Source organism: Carlito syrichta, unplaced genomic scaffold, assembly GCF_000164805.1.
Source record: "Carlito syrichta isolate Samal-C Ts95f unplaced genomic scaffold, Tarsius_syrichta-2.0.1 Scaffold309192, whole genome shotgun sequence".
NCBI lineage: Eukaryota > Metazoa > Chordata > Mammalia > Primates > Tarsiidae > Carlito > Carlito syrichta.
In genome coordinates, this window is record NW_007253288.1 from 294,716 (window position 1) to 314,659 (window position 19,944).

Below are 19,944 nucleotides of genomic sequence, written 5' to 3' on the forward strand. Positions count from 1 at the left end.
TTCTCTCTTATTAAAATTTTTCAGAATTGTTGTAAAGGAGCTTACTCTGTCCTATCTGAAGCTATTGTTATTTTACTCTTACCATGCCAGGATACAGAAGGGCAAAAATATTATTTCTTCAATTTTCAGATTCATAGTGGTCAAGGTAGGACCTATTCATAGGTAAACAAATATGAAATGACACTATGACCAAACCTTTCTAAAACTCTTAGCCTAAATTTGTAAGTCAATAATGTTAGAAAGATATGTGTAAAAATTCTGGTGAGCTCTTCCTGCCAAAGATGGAGGAAGTGAATCAAACCATTAGAATGCTAACATAGGAGATCGAGTTTATTCAAAAAATATTTACTGAGCCCTTACTATGTGCCAGGCACTATTTTAGGTACTGGGACTATATTGCATTGATTAAAAACATACAAAAATCCCTGTCTTCGTTGTGCCTACACTCTAGAGAAAGGATACAAGACAATAAACATAATAAATAAGTAAATTACATAGTAAGTTAGAAGGTGATGAGTACTAAGATACAAAAAAAATAGAGCAGTAGTGAGAATAAATGATGACAAGTTGTATCTGGAAATTTTCCAAAACCAGAAAAGGAGAAAGTAAACATCTATTTGGGAAAGTCTATATATAAATATATTTGTACATAATAAAACATTTCTGGCTCTTTAATGGTTATAGGATTTTCAAGCAAGAAATTAAGGAGATTTTAAAAACATGAAAGTAAAATTGCAAACTAGCAAGTGTAATTTTCATGGATGCCAAATACAGAGTTCTTGAGGCAGTGGGATCTCTGCTTATTGCAGAAGCAGAGTGCTGTAATAGAACCTTCTGCGGTTCTAGCAAATTCCATGATTCTGGCCACAACGCCAACCACAGTAGATATGAAGAGCCGGTCAGCTAAAGAAAGGCTGCCAGGGACAGACAACGTAGAAGAACTCAAATAGCTTTTGAGATTTTCTTTTTATTTCCATTTCCTTTTTAAAATACAGCACCTATTCTTTTTTATGTTGTTAAAGAAGGGTGAGCTCATTAAAAAGGAAAACGAAAAAACAGGGACCCCCACAAATCCGATTCCATCTCCCCTCTCAAACTGTTCAAGATGCACACATGTTTATTGTCTATCAGTAGACCTAGCTCTTTTCATGTTGTTATCAGAGGTTGATACCAAACTACTAGGTAGATATTTTTCCTTTGATTTAAATTCAAATTCCATTCCAACAAAGCAACCAAAAAAAAATTAACATTTAGTTTTAGCTTCTGGGGAATTAGGTTCTCCAGGTAAGAAGTAAAAATAGAGAAAAAATGGTGTTGCCATCTTCATTCAGAAAGTCATTATTTTCAGCAAAATGGGGCAGAGGCAGAAAATCCAGGTTGCAGGACTGAGAAAAAGGAGTGTCCGCCCCATGGGACACTTATAAATTGATCACTATGACAGCAGCCCTTTCTAGAGGTAATAATGTCATTAGGTTGTGCTAATTCTCCACAAACCTCAACAGTCCTGGATTAAGAACATCTGGAAATTGTTCAGATGACACAAATTTCTGTTTCCTGCTGTTAAGACTCCCATGATGCCTCTCTGCAGCATCGGCCACCATTTTTTTTTTCTTTTCACACTTCTTCCTTTCAAGCCAGGAAGTATACATAAAGTGCAAGTAAGATTCATTCCCTCGCCTGTGCACTTAGGCTCTTGTCTTGATAGCCAGTATTGCCAAATCTATTAGTTAAGCCGCTGGCCAACTAGGATGTCTGTAGGAATTTCTGGAGTTAGCAAATGAGCTCATCTGGCAAAGAGAGCATCGGAAGGTCAATGCAGTCTTGGCAAGAAAACACGAAGTACCACACACAAGACAGGGATGTGAAAGATGTAAGCAGGAGAGGGTGTTTGTCGTCACTGAAGGAGCCATCTTTGGATCTCAATTCTTAAAGAGAATTCAGCAACTGTTACTAAAATGAACAAGGCCAGCAGATTTCAGAGCATGGTCAATCTTCAGTGTGGGCAGATTCAGTTTTCCCTGGTTTGGGGACAAAAGAGAACAAAGAGGGTAGGTTGTCAGATCTAATGAATTTTATGACACAAATGTCACCCCAAAAAAGACTCCTGTAACTACTCAACTTATACAACAAAGTAACTCCTGAAAGAGTTTGCAAAAGGTGTTTTCCTTTGGTGTTTGAGAGGTATACAGTGCAAATGGGCTATCGGTTAGGCAATATTACATAATCTCCTTACTATAGAATCTCTTAGAGCCTTAATTTAATATGCCAATGAGCAATGTGATTCTTCAAGAGAGGGATACAGTATGCAGCACTGCCCACATTTCTGGGACCAGGAATTTACCTTTTCATAAACCAACTTGGCAGGAGTAGTATTTTAATACAACATATTTTGGGAAAGGCTGCTTTGCAATCCTGGTTGGAGAGGACAGGAATGGTGTTAAGTCATATTCAGTTTATATTACAAGAGCCCTGCTTTTATATAGAGAGTGACAGTTTCACCCAATATAACAAATTAGCCATGGTAACTGGGTTCCATTATATTTCCTTTGTAATGTGCCAAAATCATGGGTAAAATTTAATATTATGTTTGACTGTCTAACACTAATAATAAAAAGTAAACTATTTCCCATCTATCATAAACCAACACACAATCAGTAGGCATTTTCAGAGGAAGCCCTTTGCATTTTTTCTGCTTTTTTTCAGAATTAAAACCATCAAGATGTCATTATATATGAAACTCAGCCATAACTGAGACTGAACAGAGTATATTAGAAGATACATAAAATTGAATAAAAGTCAAGGATCAATTTGATCAAAAGTCACAGAAAATGATCAAACACATACTAGTTAAATTCCTGAATTTCTTTTTGGCTTCTGCCCTTTCTTCAGCATCAAAGTACCAAACAGTCATAGCGTATCTGTGAAAAATAAGCAAGTATAAGAAAAGAAATTTTGAAATACTACTAAAAAAATAAAATTCCTATAAATCTCACATTAAAGTCATTTGTAAAACAAACATTTAAAGTTTCCCCTATTACTAGAAGTCCACTCCAATTTTAATTTAAAGTTAATGTCTCTGGTTTTAATTCTACTTAAATAAACACATTAAATAAAACACATAGATATGTAAAACACATAGGGAATTTCAGGTATGTGCCAGGGGTTACCCTGGGCAGTGGGAATACAAATGATCCTGTGAGCAGATCTTCCTCTTCCTCAAGGATCTCAGGCTCAAACAGGGGAGTCAAGGGATTTAACAGTAATGCAACAGGTAAATATGATCTATGCAGAAAAGACTAGAAGTCATTCTGCTAAACACTGGGAGACCCAAGTAGGCAAGGAGAGCACAGAGAGGAAGAGGTGACATTTGCAAAAAAGCTTTAAAATTAACTTATTTAAATCACAGTACATTTACAACTCTTGGCTTTCTTTCATTCATTTTGGACATTAAGGCAAAGATGCAACTGAATAATAATGCCCTCAAGTTTTCTACTGCATTCCCACTAATTTCTTTATCCCATCCATGGGATAGACTATAATGGGAACCATTTCATACTTAGGTTTTAAAAAAGTTTCATTGTATAATTATTATTAGCTCCTGGAATTTCTACAGTGCTTGATTTTTTTTTCAAGGCTTCCCATCAACATTTGCTAATGTTTTCCCTGTGAAACCAATCCTTGTGGGAATGGGGAAAAACCAGAGAATTCTGCCACAAATGACAGGATCTAATTATGGTACCTCATAAAAAAAAGTCACAAGCAGACTGCAGTGATAGAATTAGTTGCTTGCTCATTGAAAACACATTCCAATTTGTCAGTTAATATGTAACTCTGGTTGGGGCCCAGATCTGTGATTTCTGGAGGGGGACACATGTGATGTTAATTTAATTAGGCTTGTTAAGGTTTAGTCATCATTCCTCCCAAAACTCCCTCCTCCTGCCCCCGACTGCTATTCCCATGACAAGTTATACTCCACAGCACTCTAGTACAGCTTGGTTTACAGCTTTGGACTCAAAGGTAAATGACAGGCAGAATCTGGAATTAAGATTTTTATCAAGAATATGTAGATTAATACTAAACTATACTAAATTGTTCAGTTACTCTGAAAATCTTCATGTGCACACAATAAATAAAAGATTAATAAAACATCCAATTGTTGGGACATGAATACAGCAAGCCCAAGTCAATTTGCTTGTTTGTTTCTTTTTTTGTTCTTTTTTGAGACAAGGTCTTGTCCTATTACCCAGGCAGGAGTGTAGGGGCACAATCACAAATTCTGGCTCATCAAAGCCTTGAACTTCTGGGCTCAAGTGATCCTCTCACCTCAGTCTCCCAAGTAGTTGAGACCATAAGCGTGTGACATCACACCAGCTAATTTTTTTCTTTTTTGTTGAGATGGGCTCTTGTTATATTGCCCAGGGTGGTCTCAAATTCCTAGACTCAAGCAATCCTCCCACCTTGGCTTCTCACAGTACAGGGATTATAGGTACGAGACACCACGCCTGGCTCATGTCACTTTTAAACTAAGAAAACAGTAAAAAGGAAAAGTTCAAACAAATTATATTTTCTTTTCTCAAGGTTCTTTCTCTGCTTGCAACTGACAACTTGTAAATTCATCCATAGTGAGCAGACAGAATTCCTGATATGTAATAGCCAATATTCTTCAGGAGTAGTTCAACATTTAATTAATTAATTAAATAATTTAGTTAGTTAGCTATTTTGAATTAGAGTCTCATTCTGTCTGTCTAAGGTTGGAGTGCAGTGGCACACTCACAGCCACCGTAGCCTTAACCTGCTGAGCTCAGGCGATCCTTCCACCTCAGCCTTCCAAGTAGTTGTAACTATAGGCATGTGCCACCATGCCCAGCTAATTTTTTTTTTATTTACTGTGAAGACGAGGTCTCTCCAAGTTATCCAGGCTGGTCTTGAACCCCTGGTTTCAGGCAATACTCTTGTCTCAGCCTCCCCAAGTGCTGGGATTACAGGCTTGAGCCACCTTGCCCGGCCTAGCATTAAATTTTTAAAGGACAGGAGAAGGCAATGGAGGAGAGGAAAGGAGAGAAGATAAAAACAATGAGAAATTTAGAATCCAATATGCTCATCTAATGGAAAACAAATTGTTAATGGTAATTTCAAACTGAAGTTAGGTTTGACCTAAATTCAAAGAATCCAAAGATGCTCCTTTAATGTTTATTGACACCAAACAGGCTTGCTGTCACCTTTGGGGTGTGGTCAGTTCCCCGTAAGTGCAGGACACAAGTTCAGAGAGTCCCCTGGGAAGTAGGATGTCTATCAGCGATCCTGAAGAGGAATCAAGGCCCTGGCTGTTACCTGGTTGCGTAGGAAGGCTGTACTTCGTGTGGGTTCCTGCGATCTGACCAGAAGAACAGGAGTCTGTCAAAAATGGGCTCCACATCTGCTATGAACGATTTCCCCTCTGGAAATATCCGCAGGATCCCACCATGTAGCTGAGGACCACAAGAAGATCGATCATTTCCTGGCCCCAGAAGTAGTTTATCAACAATATTTCAGCCCCATCTAGATACAATGCTACCTTCTAACTACCACTCCAAATGTATATAACACCACTCCAAGTATGTATAACCCCCAAATTTCTATTTCAACCTCACACTTTGTACTAAATTTTACTTCAGACTCAGCTAGAGATATCTCCTTATTCACCTTATAAAAGCATTCTCACCCACACAATCATGAGGCCTGCAGACACAAAATAGAGTAGTATTAGATTGAATCATACAGAATTGCCAATATTCGACTGTTTCTGACCTATAGAAAAACTCCCGCAGTTTCACGTTTCCATCTAATATTAACAACTTTCTAAGAAAATTATCACATAGTTTCCCCCTCAATTAGAATTTACAGCTCTCTTCTGGACTCAACTCCTATCTGACCTTGCTAGTTGGAAGGGATGTGTTCTTTTTTCTGAACTCTCAGATTACCTTATCTACACCTTTTATGACATATCACTCTTTTCCTGGAATTACTTTTCTTTTTTCTTTTTACATGTATACCTAATCTGTTCTACTAGAATAACCATATTCAGAGAATTCAGGCCTCACATATCAATGTTTCCCCATAGCAAAATGCCTGACACTAGCAGGAACTCAAATATTTGTTGGATGATTTCATACCTTGCAATTTATTATTACCAACCTGATAACTCTCTTGCCTATAACAGCACCTCTAAAGATTTTAAAGGAGCCCTCATGGATATATTCCAGTCATGATACCAAACAGGGAGAAGAGACAGACCTTTTCACAGTTTCACTGGTTTCCCAGGTTTTGTTTTTCTGACCCCAGATAAAATATGATTGCTTTATGACAGCCCTAATGAACAGGAAATGGAGATGCAGAAGGTTCAAAAGCCAAATAAGCTTGAAAAGTTCTCTGACTTCCCAGACTCCTAAATCATTCTTAACTTTCAGAAAGCATACAAAGTCCAGACAAATGTCTGTAAAAGTTGAACCAGACCTTATATCTCTATCTATCGATAAGTTCTACAATACAAAGATAAGCCACAAAGCCTTTGGCATCCAGAGACCACAGTAAGTGATGGCAAGCAGCCATCATGAGACATATTACCCCAAGAGAGAAGGCTGTGTGAGAAACCTCTCTTGGGGATGGTTTTATAGCATACAATTCTATTTTTGAGGAACTTACTCAATGTTGCTGCTGGAAGAGAAAAATGTATGTCTTATTTTGCATTGAGAGTCATAACAGCTCTGAAGTAGACTTAAAAAATTGATCCCTAGCCCTAATATTCAATTACCTTCCCTTCATCAACCATCCCTCCCACACCTTAATGATCACCTTGTTTATCCCTCTCCAAATTATCTTTAAGTCCACGGTTTTCATCTCATCAACTTTAATACTAATTTCATGGAGGGGGAGGAAGAGATAAAACAGAAACAAAAATGATTTGTCAGTGGGCTACAGGGCTATTATGAACCTTGAGAGCTTGTTTAGAGGTTCTAGTGGGGGATAGTAGCTACTCATATACCCTTGACCAAAGAATGGTCCTCCTCCAGCGGGGATGGTTGTCCTCTTTGACCGAGTGCACAGTTTTGAGGGAGACACACATGGAGTGGTGAGGGAGGACGGGGACATCCGCCTAGTCAGCCAGATAAGCCAAATCAACCTTGACGATCAATGAAGTGATAGATGCCACAGTCAGATTGCCCTCACATCCTAGGGCTATTATGAAACTCTCCTCTAAGTTATCTGAACTCTTTTCCTACAGTTTCTAACCCCACGTTCTACTCCCATTATTGCAAAGTACCTTGGCATCCCAATTCTTGTTCAGATAGTAGATGCAGGTGATGCAGCGGCCATCACCATTGGGGTTGTCCACATGGCGAACGTAACCTGTTCCATTTCCAGGGTAGCAAGCCACCATTGCCTACAAAGAGATACCAAGAATGCTAGTTAACAAAGTTAAGAAAATCCTCTCTTCTCACTGGTGCACAGACAAGTAACACAGTCTCTTTGGGTGCTATGTGACATTTATAAGTGGCTGCTAGCTTCTTAATTGTATGTACAGTATATAACTTTGGACTCTTCAGTGAATAAGATTAACAGTCAGGTCTCATTTTATGGCTCAGTCTCATCTTATGGCTCAGTCCAGTGGCAAGTGGTTCAACAATATTCCCGTAGTTCCATTCTAGACATTCTTTCTCAAAGTAACCCATCTACATCAGTATTAGCAAGCCCTGCCTTTTTTCCAATATTCCCTTTTGGAAAAGCAGGTTCTAGGTTCCCATCCCAGAACTATAAAATCAGATTCACTGGGTGTGGAGCTTAGAAATGATGCCTGTTTAGCAGGTGCCCCTGAATCACTGACTCACTCATGCTGTTTTAGAATAATAGCTAAAGAAAGGTACTTGCATTACAAAGAGACAGAACCAGTCACAAAGAAGGAAAAGGTCAGCTCAATACAATGCTTAGGATGGAAGGAAGAGAGAAGCATCAATAGGAAGTTACACCTTAACTTTGTAGCAAGACAACACGGGAAGATTCCTTTCAGAGAAAATGTCACACACATATCTTATGTATTTCTTCATGCTTGTCTTCTCCCTACCTAATAATTATCAAATCAGGTGGCAATCTGGAGTTCTCTTTATTTCTCTAAGTGCTACCTGTATCAACCAAGTATAGGAATAAAGCCGAAAGCCATACCAAAAATCCTACTGGAAATTACTATTAGAGAATTACTACTAGAAGGTAACAAAACTGTAACTGTCCCTTGGAAAAAGCAGAGGATAGGGAAAAAAGAAAAGCACAAAAAGCCAGTTTTTTTTTTCTTCACAGGATACTTACATATTTTAAAAATATTTCTGTAGGGATGTGATATGTGCAGGGACGACATCGGAACCAACAGCATAAGATAAGGATAAGAGGCTGGGTGCGGTGGCTCATGCCTGTAATCCCAGCACTTTGGGAGGTTAGGTGAGGGGATTGTCTCTACAGTAAATCAAGAAAAATTAGCTGGGCATGATAGCGCATGCCCTTCCAGCTACCTAGAAGGTTGAAGCGGAAGGATCGCCTAAGCCCAGCAGGTTGAGACTGCGTGGCTGTAAGTGTGCCACTACTATACTTCAGCATGGACAACAGAGAGCGACTCTGATTCAAAAAAAAAAAAAAAAAGGTGAGAATAGGGATCTTTTTTCCTGTTCTTTTCATTGATATATTCCTCACACTTAGGACAGTACCTGACACAGAGAAGGTGTCCACTTAAATTTTTATGAACATATCAATGAATTAGTGAATGGCTCTTTGGAGAGCAAGTTCACATTCTACCTAAATTGATAGCTAATTTTGTCATTTTAAAAACCTGTCTTCAAACATACACATAGGCATCCACGTCATATATTTCTTGACAGAGGGCTGCTTCATTGGTAAGATGACCAGTTGGGTAGAGCCCCAAATTAATGCTTCTAGTGGTTCAATGAATCAGTTTCAATGCAGCTGCCAAGTCATTCCCAATAGTAGCACGAAAACATGGAACTAGACATCAGACACCTTGCATACAGATCAATAAGGCTGAATGGCAATTTGACTTTACAATGATTTTAAAGCTCAAATCACCATATCTCTCACACTTTATATCCTCATACAGCTAACAATCCCCACATCCTGCCTTTGAACATTGAAAATGTCAATGCAACGTCACCCCTAGAGCTGATGTTAGGCCGTTAGCTTGAACATCTTTCAGAAGGTGAAATTTTGAGGTGGCTGCAATATTTAACAAACGACCACCAAGCAGAGCATGGCTTGGGAAAGGGTGATTGGTAGTAGACAGAAATGATGAGCCTAGCTGGAGAAGAATAGATAAATGAAGTCACCTATAAAAACTAAGGAATTACCCATTCCTAGAAGTCGCTCTCAGGATTCTAAGAGGCACCACCGAACCAATAATGAAAGTCACTCAAGTCACAAACAATTACAGGCTGGATTCTCTACCATCTCAGCCTTCCCCCATTGTGTGTGTCTGAAAAGAAAACGTACTCCATCAATGCTATATACTTATATTCTTAAACAGCTCTACTCGAAGGAAAAGGTCAGTGGTCTGGAGCCTGCCATCTAGTTCACTCTGCAACTAACTGTGTGATCCAGGCTAAGCTTCTTTCCTATAAAGAAAATCCTGGGTTACACAGCCTCTGAAGGTCCTAAAAGACCTAAAACTTGATCCAAGCAACGACCCCAGAAAAAGCAACAGAGCTCTTCATGGCATCATCAAGTATTGCTTCTCTGCTTCAGAACTCAGCTCAGATTAAAATATTGGGGGGGAAAAAAGATAAACACAAGCTCACAAAAGCACATCCTCTAGTAAATGCTGCATCTATAAAACACAGACACAAAGAAAGAGCCAATTCCAGAGGACTTACTTTTAATGGACAAAACCCCTAATTGTCAGCAAAGTATCTGATTGTTTAAGGGAGAAGAACAGAGATAAGCTCTCAGTCAGAGTGAATATTCACCCTCTCTCCTGGTTCTAGAAGCCACATGCATCAAGTTGGAAACAATGAAAGGAAATCATTGCGAGCCTCAGTGGGCCAGTTGAAGCTACCTTCAGCCAATTTTATCAGTGTGTTTTCTGGATGAGTGCCATAGGAGATGGGTCTTGGCTTGGGCACATTCCCAACTATTTGTGATTTTTGACAGGGTCTAAAACCACAAGGCTAAGAACGCACTGTGAAGCAAGTCTCACTTCAATAACTAGCCATTCACTTCTGTGCCAATTCGTGCACGGGGCAGTAACAAACTCCGGAAACTGATCAGTTCAACTGAGTTGCTATCTAAACCTCATCAAGCCTGGGAAGGGATTTAGAGTGTACAACAGAAAAGGCTTCAGCGCTTTATTGTTATAAGAACAGGGCCAGAGTACCTTAATGATCATGTAGCAAACATGCCAAGCAATAACACTGACACATATCAGAAGGATGTCTTATTTATTACAGGCTTTTCATTTACTAAAACTTTCCGGCTAGATTAATAACTGAAATTTACAGACATTTAATAACACATTAGTGTCATCTACAATAGCACATACAGTATAGTCCTGTAGTTTCTATTCTTGGATGTACAGATAAATCCACATATCCCCTTACACATTCACCATTCCCTCCACTGACCCCACAGTGTGTCCACCACACCCCATTCTCAGAAGAATAGGAAGAGATTGGAGGGTTGAACCAGGTGGTCCTGGGCTGGCTGTAGACCAGAATACGTGCTCTAGACAGCTATGTGGCCATGTTCAGGCAGGAAATACATATGTATTCTTTGAAGATGTATACAGATATATAGATTTGTAACAGTCAAATCCCAGTATAAAAATCAGCTCCCTAAATGCCACAGGTGGAAAAGAAAACAGTGTAGTTCTGTTAGTTATCAGTGAGCTGACTTCAAAAGAAAAAAGAAAAAAATCTCATCAAGTCCATAGGCAAAATCGAAAAATAAAAGTTTAGGATTCGGCCTAAACAGAATGCTCTTGAATATCATCAACCACAGCTTGATTACATGAAAAAAAAAAGTCTCAAAAAATTGGTATTACTGACCTCTACTGTCCACTCAGCAACAATTATCATTTTTTGAGATGCACAGGTCTTCTGGTTAGACTTATCACTTCTCCATTAACAGTCACAACATGATTTTTTTTTTTTTTAATAGGAGTCTCACTCTGCTGCCCAAGCTGAAGTGCAGTGGCAAGCTGCTCACGGCTACCACAGCCTCAACCTGCCGGGCTCAGGTGATCCTTCTGCCTCAGCCTTCCAAGTAGCTGGAACTACAGGTATGTGCTGCCACATACCCGGCTAATTTTTTGGTTTACTGTAGAGATGAGGTCTTGCCAAGTTGCCCAGGCTGGTCTCGAACCCCTGAGCTCAGGCAATCCTCTCACTTCAGCCTCCCAAAGTGCTGGGATTACAGACATGAGCCACTGCGCCCGGTCTCCTAACATGTATTTTTATAAAAAGGTATTTTACATTGCTCATGACTTTGGAGTCAGATTCACCAGCATAAATTGATCTTGTTATAATATAGTGCCATTTTATGCAAATTTTATCTCAGCAAATTAAAGTATCAATCAAATTTCATTTTATTTGCAACATTTTACGAATAAATGAAAATCCATTATTTAAAATTTGTCAAGAATAGTGGGATTTCACAACTATTTGGTTGAATGACCTTTAAACTGGTACTTTGATCTACTGACAAATGCTAGACCCCTCTAGCTGATAAGCAGAAATACAGGCCACCCTTTGTAAGGATTTGTTTTGAATTAAGAGTGGTCTTAAGCAGAATGTACTTCAAATAAAATGCAACCAAAGTACAGGATTATCTGAACTTAACCTCTTTACACCTTGGTTTATGCATCTATAAAATGGGTTTATGAGAATTGAAAGAGCTAATCCATGTAAAATGCTTAGTGCAAAGCCTGACATACACTAAGTGCTTAATAAATGTCAGTTATTTATAAAGCTATGATGTGGCATGTCTGTTCTCCCTTCTGTTCATGCCTTGCCTTCGGGATCCAATTCTACTTAAGAGCTTTGTAGTTTCAAGTCCAGGGCTGGCTAACTAAAATAGCTTTTGCCACTTGCTGGTAAATAAATGACTGTAGGCAATCAGGTATACATGGATCAGAACTCTGAAACGTGTATTGTGCCACCCATACCAGGGAATGCACTATCATTTTCAATGAGGGTCAGTCTTCAGGTTTTATAAGAGGAGCAAGCAATCAGATATTTATGTAAATTCTCAATATTATTGATCCCAACTTTGTAATTAGGGCCACAGAAAAAAAGACTTATCAGGCTATATCCTGAGATCACTGTGTGAGGTCACCCAAGAAATCATGCTAATTTAGGAAAGCTCCTGAGTAGGCACCTTCCCCATCTCACTCCATCAGGCTCAGACATATCCTGTCCAAAGACAAAGCCCCATCCTTAATGTCATCCACATTCCAATTGCCTCTCACACCTCCCTCTCTCAAGGCCTTTCTCCATGTCCACCCAGTACAGAGCAAAGGGGACCCAGGATCCTTCCCTTCTCCCTCAAAAGGCATCAGACAGGTGAAGAATTGGGAAGAAATACATGAGGCTATGCACCTTCTTTAGCTTGGAAACATAGCCAAACAGCTCATCATAGCGTAGAATGTAGCAGCTGAAGTTTTCTGGCCAGAAATGAGTCTTACTTATATGCGGGTAACAACAGCCTAGGTGACAAACTTGCCAAAGTTTTTAGTCAGCTGTGGGTAGAGGAGCTGAAGGCTATACTTCCAGGGTCATTTTTCTGGGTGATTTGTGTTCAGTACATATTTTAACACACGCATTGAGTGTGGCCAGTGAGCGGGGGCAGCCCTGTGGTTAGACACTTTAGGTCCTACATTCGTAAAGGAACCCTGCTGAGGTAGGGCCTCACTGGGATTCATTTGAGGCAGGAGAGGGAAGATTAGTAACTGGAATAAAGGCATGATATGTGCTAGCAGCAAGCAGCTCTAAAATGGAAATACTGCTATTTAAAACGAAAAACAAAAATAAAAAAATCAGTAGTCAAATTACTCTATGCTAGCATGCTGCAGGAAAGGCCAGAATGAGAAAAAATCTGAAAGAGGCATAGGATTTGTTTTGAATTAAGTTTGCACGTTTGCTCTTAAAAAAAAAAAAAAATTCTAAAGATAAATTAAGCCAAAATGTCAAATTCCATTATTTTCCACTTGGCTCTGACAAGGAGCGAGAGGAAAGAAGTCCAAGAATCCTTTACAGTTTAAATCCAGAGGACATGAAAAGCAAACCGGAATTATTGCTTTAGCCTTTCCGTCATCTCCCTTGTTCAGGGGTATGTGATCTTCAAGGATCCCCATGGGATCCACTGTTGTCATTTAAATTAAATTCCTACAGTACAATGTTCACAAAGCCTCTTTACAAGATGATGGAAACTATACAAAGCTTTCATCAAGTTTTAAGAAAATGTCACTGACAGGAAGTTCCACTCATTGCCAATTGGTCCTATCCTTTATATGAAATTGAAAAAGTAAGGTCTCGATGTGACGGCGAAGCAACACTAACTTATAAACATTAGAAGTGCTTTAGCACACCTCCTCAGCAAGGGCACCTGCATAATCAACATTTGTATACCCAACCCTGAATTGTACCCCACATCCTTATTACAAAATAAAATAAAATAATCAGAATGGGAAAAATAAAATTTAAAAGTGCTTTAGAATTTTTATACATTCATTCTAACTTCACCTAGACTGGCATAAAGAAATTAATTGTAGATAATGTAAGAGCTTTCTTTAAAAAATTTGGAAATTTTACGCAAACTGTTGTCGGTTATCTTGGCATCTTGCTTGTTATCTGTGCTGTTGACTAAGCACAGGCCTAGCTACTTCCTGCCTTCTGGAGCTTCTGGTTAGATATTGATGTAACAAAATAAGGGGGAAATAGAAAATATGCTTCTGGTGGGCAACAACACAAGCTGTGTCCAGCTACCACACTCCCCTTCCCAAAGTTTCAGCATCTGATGACACAATTCAGAAGATTCAGAACACCAGGTAGACATTCAAACAGTCAAATAGCTGTCAAGTAGATAATCCTTTCAATAAATACCAAATTATTCATGAAAATGGGTTTTTTTGCTATTCTATTACTACAATGACATGTACTTCTGCCTTCCTCATTTGCCCTAAATCCTCACCAAAAATAATTCTTCTCCCGGAATCTACATACCCAAAACACCACTCACTACCCATAACCTCACTTCCCAGCATAGAGCAATCATCATCATGTCCCCTACACCTGAATTTTGAAATGATGTAAAAACTCTAGTACTTCTGAAAATAAAAAGTTGGAGGTTATAACTCTCAGATGCTTTAGGGAAGTGGGTCTGCCCACCCCTCTCCTGGTCAGGCCAGAACATTGTGCCTGAAGAACAAAGAACTTACCATCAGTTTAAAAACTGTCCTCAGATGAACTTGGCCCTAGCTTGGACATCCACCCAGATTCTGGAGCCATTGATTTAGTTCTCCTGAGTCAATAATGATAGTTCTGCCAGGTACAGCAATAGCCCTCTGAGATTCTTACACTAAAGAGATGTAAGAAATATGCGTACGTGTGCACTCGTATACACACACATGCACAAAGTCTGCACACAATTACAGGGGATTCACAGGCCTATAAAGTCTCACTGTACTGTACTAGATCAAGATTTTATTCCAGGGGAATCTGCACTTCATGCATGAACTTCTGAATGAATCACCCTCCCCCAAGAAGCCACTGAAACTCTTAGAGGCCAAGAATTTAAGAGACGATTGTCATTCTTTTCTGCATTGTGGTTAATTCCTCTCCTTGGAGGGGATTCAGCCAAAGCCCATGCAATTAGGCCCAGTAAACAGGCCCGGCAACATCGGCGTATTAATACAGGCTGTTTGGGTTTGGGCAGGCAGCCCTTCCCGTGGAGGCCTGGCTCAGAGCCAGCAGGGTGATGGCTGAGTGACAGGGCTACGTGCGCTGCGTGAGGGTGGCAACCAGCCCATACCCGAGCATACTGCCAGGCAGCCTAAGCAGAGAATGGACACTGAGAACCCTCCCCCCACCCCCATCACTACCCCAGTCACCAGAGAAATGTTCTCAACAGAGCTTCCTCACACTTAGAAAATCAGCAAAAGTCAGTCCAGCCAAGAGGTAAGGACTTTAAGACAGGCTTTTAACCATTTCCTTTCTGATGCCTTTCCCAAATACTACCAGCTGCTGTTTCCTGAGACCCCAGGTAGTCTGGTGGCACTTTGCACATACCTCGTTTAATGTCTTGATTCCTGGGAAGGTGAGCAGCAGTATGTTCCCTGAGTCACACTTCCTCCATAGATGTCGTTAACCCTAGAAGTTATCCTATGGCCCTACAAGTTTTCCTAGATATTTCTATAGAAAAACAATATTTAACTTCCTTTGATGTGAGAAAACAGCTTTACCAGAAAACTAAAACTTCACCTATGGCTCTCTAAAGGCTCTGAGCATAACAGAGGCAAGGAATGCTTGTGACTGCACACCTGTCAGAGAATTGAATCTGGCTCTCTTCAAATTCTCATCTGAAATTAATCCCAAAATACTTGAAAGAATCCATGATAACTCAAATGCAAGTGATAAGAATTTATGAATGGATAATGTATGAAAGAATGTAGTTACCAATCAAAACATGTCACGAAAAATTCCTTGAAGCAGGATTCCTAAAACAGGAGAAATCTACATTTGCATTTCAGTCCTTAGAAAAATATATACGCTGAATGAAAGAAATGACACACACAAGTCAGTATAGAATTAGAACTCGTGAAATTCAGTAGCCACACTTACTGAACAAACATTTGTATCGTGCCTACTATGTGCCTGGCACTATTCTATGTGCTTCACAAATATGACCTCCTTTACTCTTCGTAATAATTCAGGAGGTAGGTACATTATCTCCATTTTACAGATAAGAAAACAGAGGCACAGGGAGGTTAGGTGAGGTTGCCTTTTCGAACCCAGTTAGTCTGACTGAAAGGTGTGAGGACTTAATCATCAAGTCACGCTTTACCACGATACTAATTCACCCCACCTTTTTTTTTTTGAGAGAACTAAGATATTCAGTTCTACTTGAGATATTTGACTCCCCCTCCACACCTTGCCTATCACCCTTTCAGAATGATAGAAAAATCATAAAAATTGTACACAAATATGAAAAAATGAGTGTGCTTGGTATTGAATCTGTGAACTCAAGCTCCAAGGGGGAGAATTTTAACAAAGGTAAGAGGCAAAGGAAATTGACCTGAAATGGTAGTTATCCAAGTTGTCATCTATGATTTGGCTACCCACTGCAGGGCCAACCTCAAGCCCACCATCAAATCTCTGTAGCCCCTGCAGGGCCCATATAGGATTCCACTGCCGTTGGTCAACAGCCCACATCTAACCAAAGGCCAGCCCACAGACCAGGCTGCTTTTACCTCCCTGAGGTTCCGTGGGAAGAAATCAGCCTCTCCATGACCTTTCTTTATTAGCTCAGTTTAACACAAGCCACAGTTTTCAGACTTATTTCTAAGTCAGAAGACAAATGGCCAATTAAGAAAAAAAAAATTTTAAAGGAAATGCAAACGTGTATTTCCCCTGGAAAGAAAAGGAGAGGCACCTGGTGAAAGAACCCCAGGGATGAAATTAATTTTCCCTATTCATGCACAAAGCTTAGGAGACCCCTTGACTCTACTACCATGTTAATTAGAATTCACTGGATGCAGGCAGACTCATTGTCGCTTAGAGGAGAGGTAAGAGCCAAAAAGTAGAAGGCTGTTAGGAGGAGAGACATGTATGAACTATTCTGAGAGCGGAAAGGGGACTAGAAATAAAGACCTGGCTCTGAGGTTAGGGATAGGTAGGTGGTTAAGTGATTTGTCCCCATGCTTCTCGGAGATAGATAAACCCCATCTTGGAAACAGAGTCAGAGGCAAAAAGAATAACTTATTAGACACCGCAGAACTAAAAAATGAGCCAGAATTCCAAACCCATCATTTTTCCACCACTAGGCACTGCTTCTAAAATACCATGAAAAAAGTTATCTGACAATGGGGGCTATTACTTCCACAGTAACTATGAATAAAACCACCTTCCTTCAACTCCAAGAGAACACAACAAAGGAGTCTCAGATGATCTTCCTGACTCACCAAACACAGGCTCAAACCCTTAACTGGGAAATCAAAGTCCTCCATGCCCAAATAAGAAAAGGCAAGTTGTAGCCACTCACTGGGCTCTACCCAATCATACCTTTGATTCCAATCAAGCTGGATTCAATATGTTTGTCAAGTTTCCCCCACCCCGCCCCCTCCAAAAGTCCCACACCTCAGCCTCTTCACACCTTGTTAGATCTAGGACCAGAGACCACTTCAAGCTTCTGTGTGGTGTTCACAGTTAGCACATAATAGATGCTCATTACTGAGAAAGCCACCTTCTCTGCAAGGCACTATTTTCCAGTTTGCATTCATGCAAAATCACCAATTCTTTCTCATTCTTCCTGGTGCCTTTGGCTCACACTTCTTGCAGGACTGCTGGATATATTAGGGGAGCAACACCCTGTAGTCACTAACAAAGATTATTTTCCCCCTCTATTTACCACAATAAGAGGGAATCATTTCCAAACTTCACTGCAATTCTGGTTCTAAAATATTAAGTTTGTTGGTACAAATAATAGATTACAAAAGTATGTGTGTTTAACATGTGATCCATTTTTCTCACAAAATTCCCAAATGAACTAAAAATATCTGGCATGTTTCGTTTTCACAATGAAAAAGCTCAGGTCTGATCAACTGAACTTTTTCTTGTTAAAAGAGAAACCGTAGGAAGCCACAGCACCAGCCCTTTGTACTCCCCTCTCAATGCATTAACTTAGCTCAGTGGTTCTCAAACTTAAGTAAATATGAGAATCACCTGGAGAACTTGTGTGTTGCTGAATCAGTAGGTTTGGGGAGAAGTCCAAGGATTTGTATTTACAGCATGTTCCCAGGTGATGGTCCCAGCTGTGGCTAGGGACCACAGCTATTCCATGGCAAAACCAAGAATTTTTGTGTGATGCCTCACCCTAAATGACAAAAGGTAAAGAGGAATTATTAGTCAACTGCACTAGTTAATCTGGGGAACTGAAAGTGGGTGGGTAGAGCAGGAAGTGAGAGGAATTCCTAGGGCAATTTCTGGCACAGGCTTTGCAATGTCATTCCTAAAGCTGGCAGGAAACATTCCAGTTGTAACTTTCTAGCACTGCTGTTTTGTGTTGGGCTCTGCCTCTGAGGATTACTGTCATGTCAGTGATGGAGCTTGACTGTGGGTAAGAGTCTACTCTCTCCAGGAATCAAATGAGAGGCACCGAAAGTAACCTTTTTCTTTCTCAGATAAAAATTTAATCTCAATTTTAATTTAATCCCTTATCCTAGAGACAGATATACAGTATTATTGTACCTATCTTACAGATGAAGAAAGTAGGCTCAGAGAGCTGACTTACCCAAGATCACAAGATGAAATAAAATGTAGCATGTCCATCCTAGTGCCTAGTGGTAGGTACTAACCAAATTTAAATTAAAATATAAAAATAAATATCTAACTTGTCCATAATGAAGTGGAGACTGAGGCGAGAGGAGACTGGGCAACATGGCAAGACCTCGTCTCTACCATAAATCAAAAAATTAGCTAGGCATGGTAATGCATGCCTGTAGTTCTAGCTACTTGGAAGGCTGAAACGGAAGGATCACCTAAACCCAGCAGGCCAAGGTTGCAGTGGCCGTGAGAGTACCACTGCACTCCAGCTTCGGCGACAGTGAGACTCCGACTAAAAAAAAAAGTGAAAACTGAGGACCATTAAGCATGCAAGGAGCTGAGCTACAACAAGAACCCTAAGCTTCATGGTCTCGGGCTTCTCTGGCTTCTTTGAGCCAGACCTGTATGTATAAACTGCCGAGATCCCAGTGTGAATCAGGTGTTTCTAGAGTGAAGCATAGAATTTCAGAACTAGCCGGGCTCGGTGGCTCAGCCTGTAATCCCGCGCCTTTGGGAGGCTGAGGTGAGTGGATTGCCTGAGCCTGCGGGTTCGAGACCCGCCTGGGCAACTTGGTGAGACTTCATCTCTACAATAAATCAAAAATGAGTCGGGAGTGGTAGAGCACGCCTGTAGTTCCAGCTACTTGGAAGGCTGAGGCGGAAGGATCTCCAGAGACCAGCAGGTCGAGGCTGCAGTGGCCAGGAGCGGCCACTGCACTCCAGTCTGGGCGACAGAGTGAGACTCCAACTCGAAAAAAAAAAAAAAAGAATTTCAGAACTAAGGAGGCAAAAAAGCTAAGGTCCTCCTTTGAGATGGTCTCCCATAGCGTGCCACTCTAAGAGAATATTTTGGCATTAAAATCATCTGGCACTAGCCAGGCGCAGTGGCTCACACCTGTAATCCCAGTACTTTGGGAAGCCAAGGCAAGAGGATTGCTTGAGCCCAGGAGTTGGCAACCAGCTTAGGCAACATAGCAAGACCTAGTCTCTTAAAAAAAAAAAATTAGTCAAGTATGGTGGTGTGCAGAGGCAGAAGGATCACCTGAGCCCAGGAGGTCGAGTCTGCAGTAAGCAGTAATCGTGCCACTGCACTCCAGCCTCCACCTCAACTCAAAATGTGTATATATATATCTATCTGGCATCAAATTAGAGATAAGGCTGCAAGTCCTTTCCACTTTTTCCTAACAAAATATTTTTAGCTTTTGACACCCCAACACCCACTGAAATAGAAGTTCGTTTTGAAGATGAAATTATGCCAACAAACACCTATGAAGTGTAAGGGACTGTTCTAAGCACTAAACAAATAAACAAAGCTTAACAGTCTCTTTGTTCAAAGAATTTCTAATTAGAGATGGTGGGGTTAGCAGGGTGAGCTGCC

General features: G+C 40.2%; 1 protein-coding gene across 1 annotated transcript in view; it reads right to left on the minus strand.

Moving 5' to 3' along the window:
- Positions 1–303: 303 nt before the first annotated feature.
- The window catches only part of LOC103269310 (egl nine homolog 3), a 28,652-nt gene continuing 9,011 nt past the window's right edge, over positions 304–19,944 (minus strand). Inside the window, exons 2-5 of the mRNA XM_008066890.2 lie at positions 7,301–7,420; positions 5,332–5,468; positions 2,845–2,918; positions 304–2,018 (exon numbers count right to left, since the gene is read on the minus strand). Of these exons, the coding sequence (XP_008065081.1) occupies positions 1,987–2,018; positions 2,845–2,918; positions 5,332–5,468; positions 7,301–7,417 (360 nt within the window). The 5' untranslated portion in view covers positions 7,418–7,420 and the 3' untranslated portion in view covers positions 304–1,986. The remainder of the gene's footprint in view (positions 2,019–2,844; positions 2,919–5,331; positions 5,469–7,300; positions 7,421–19,944) is intronic.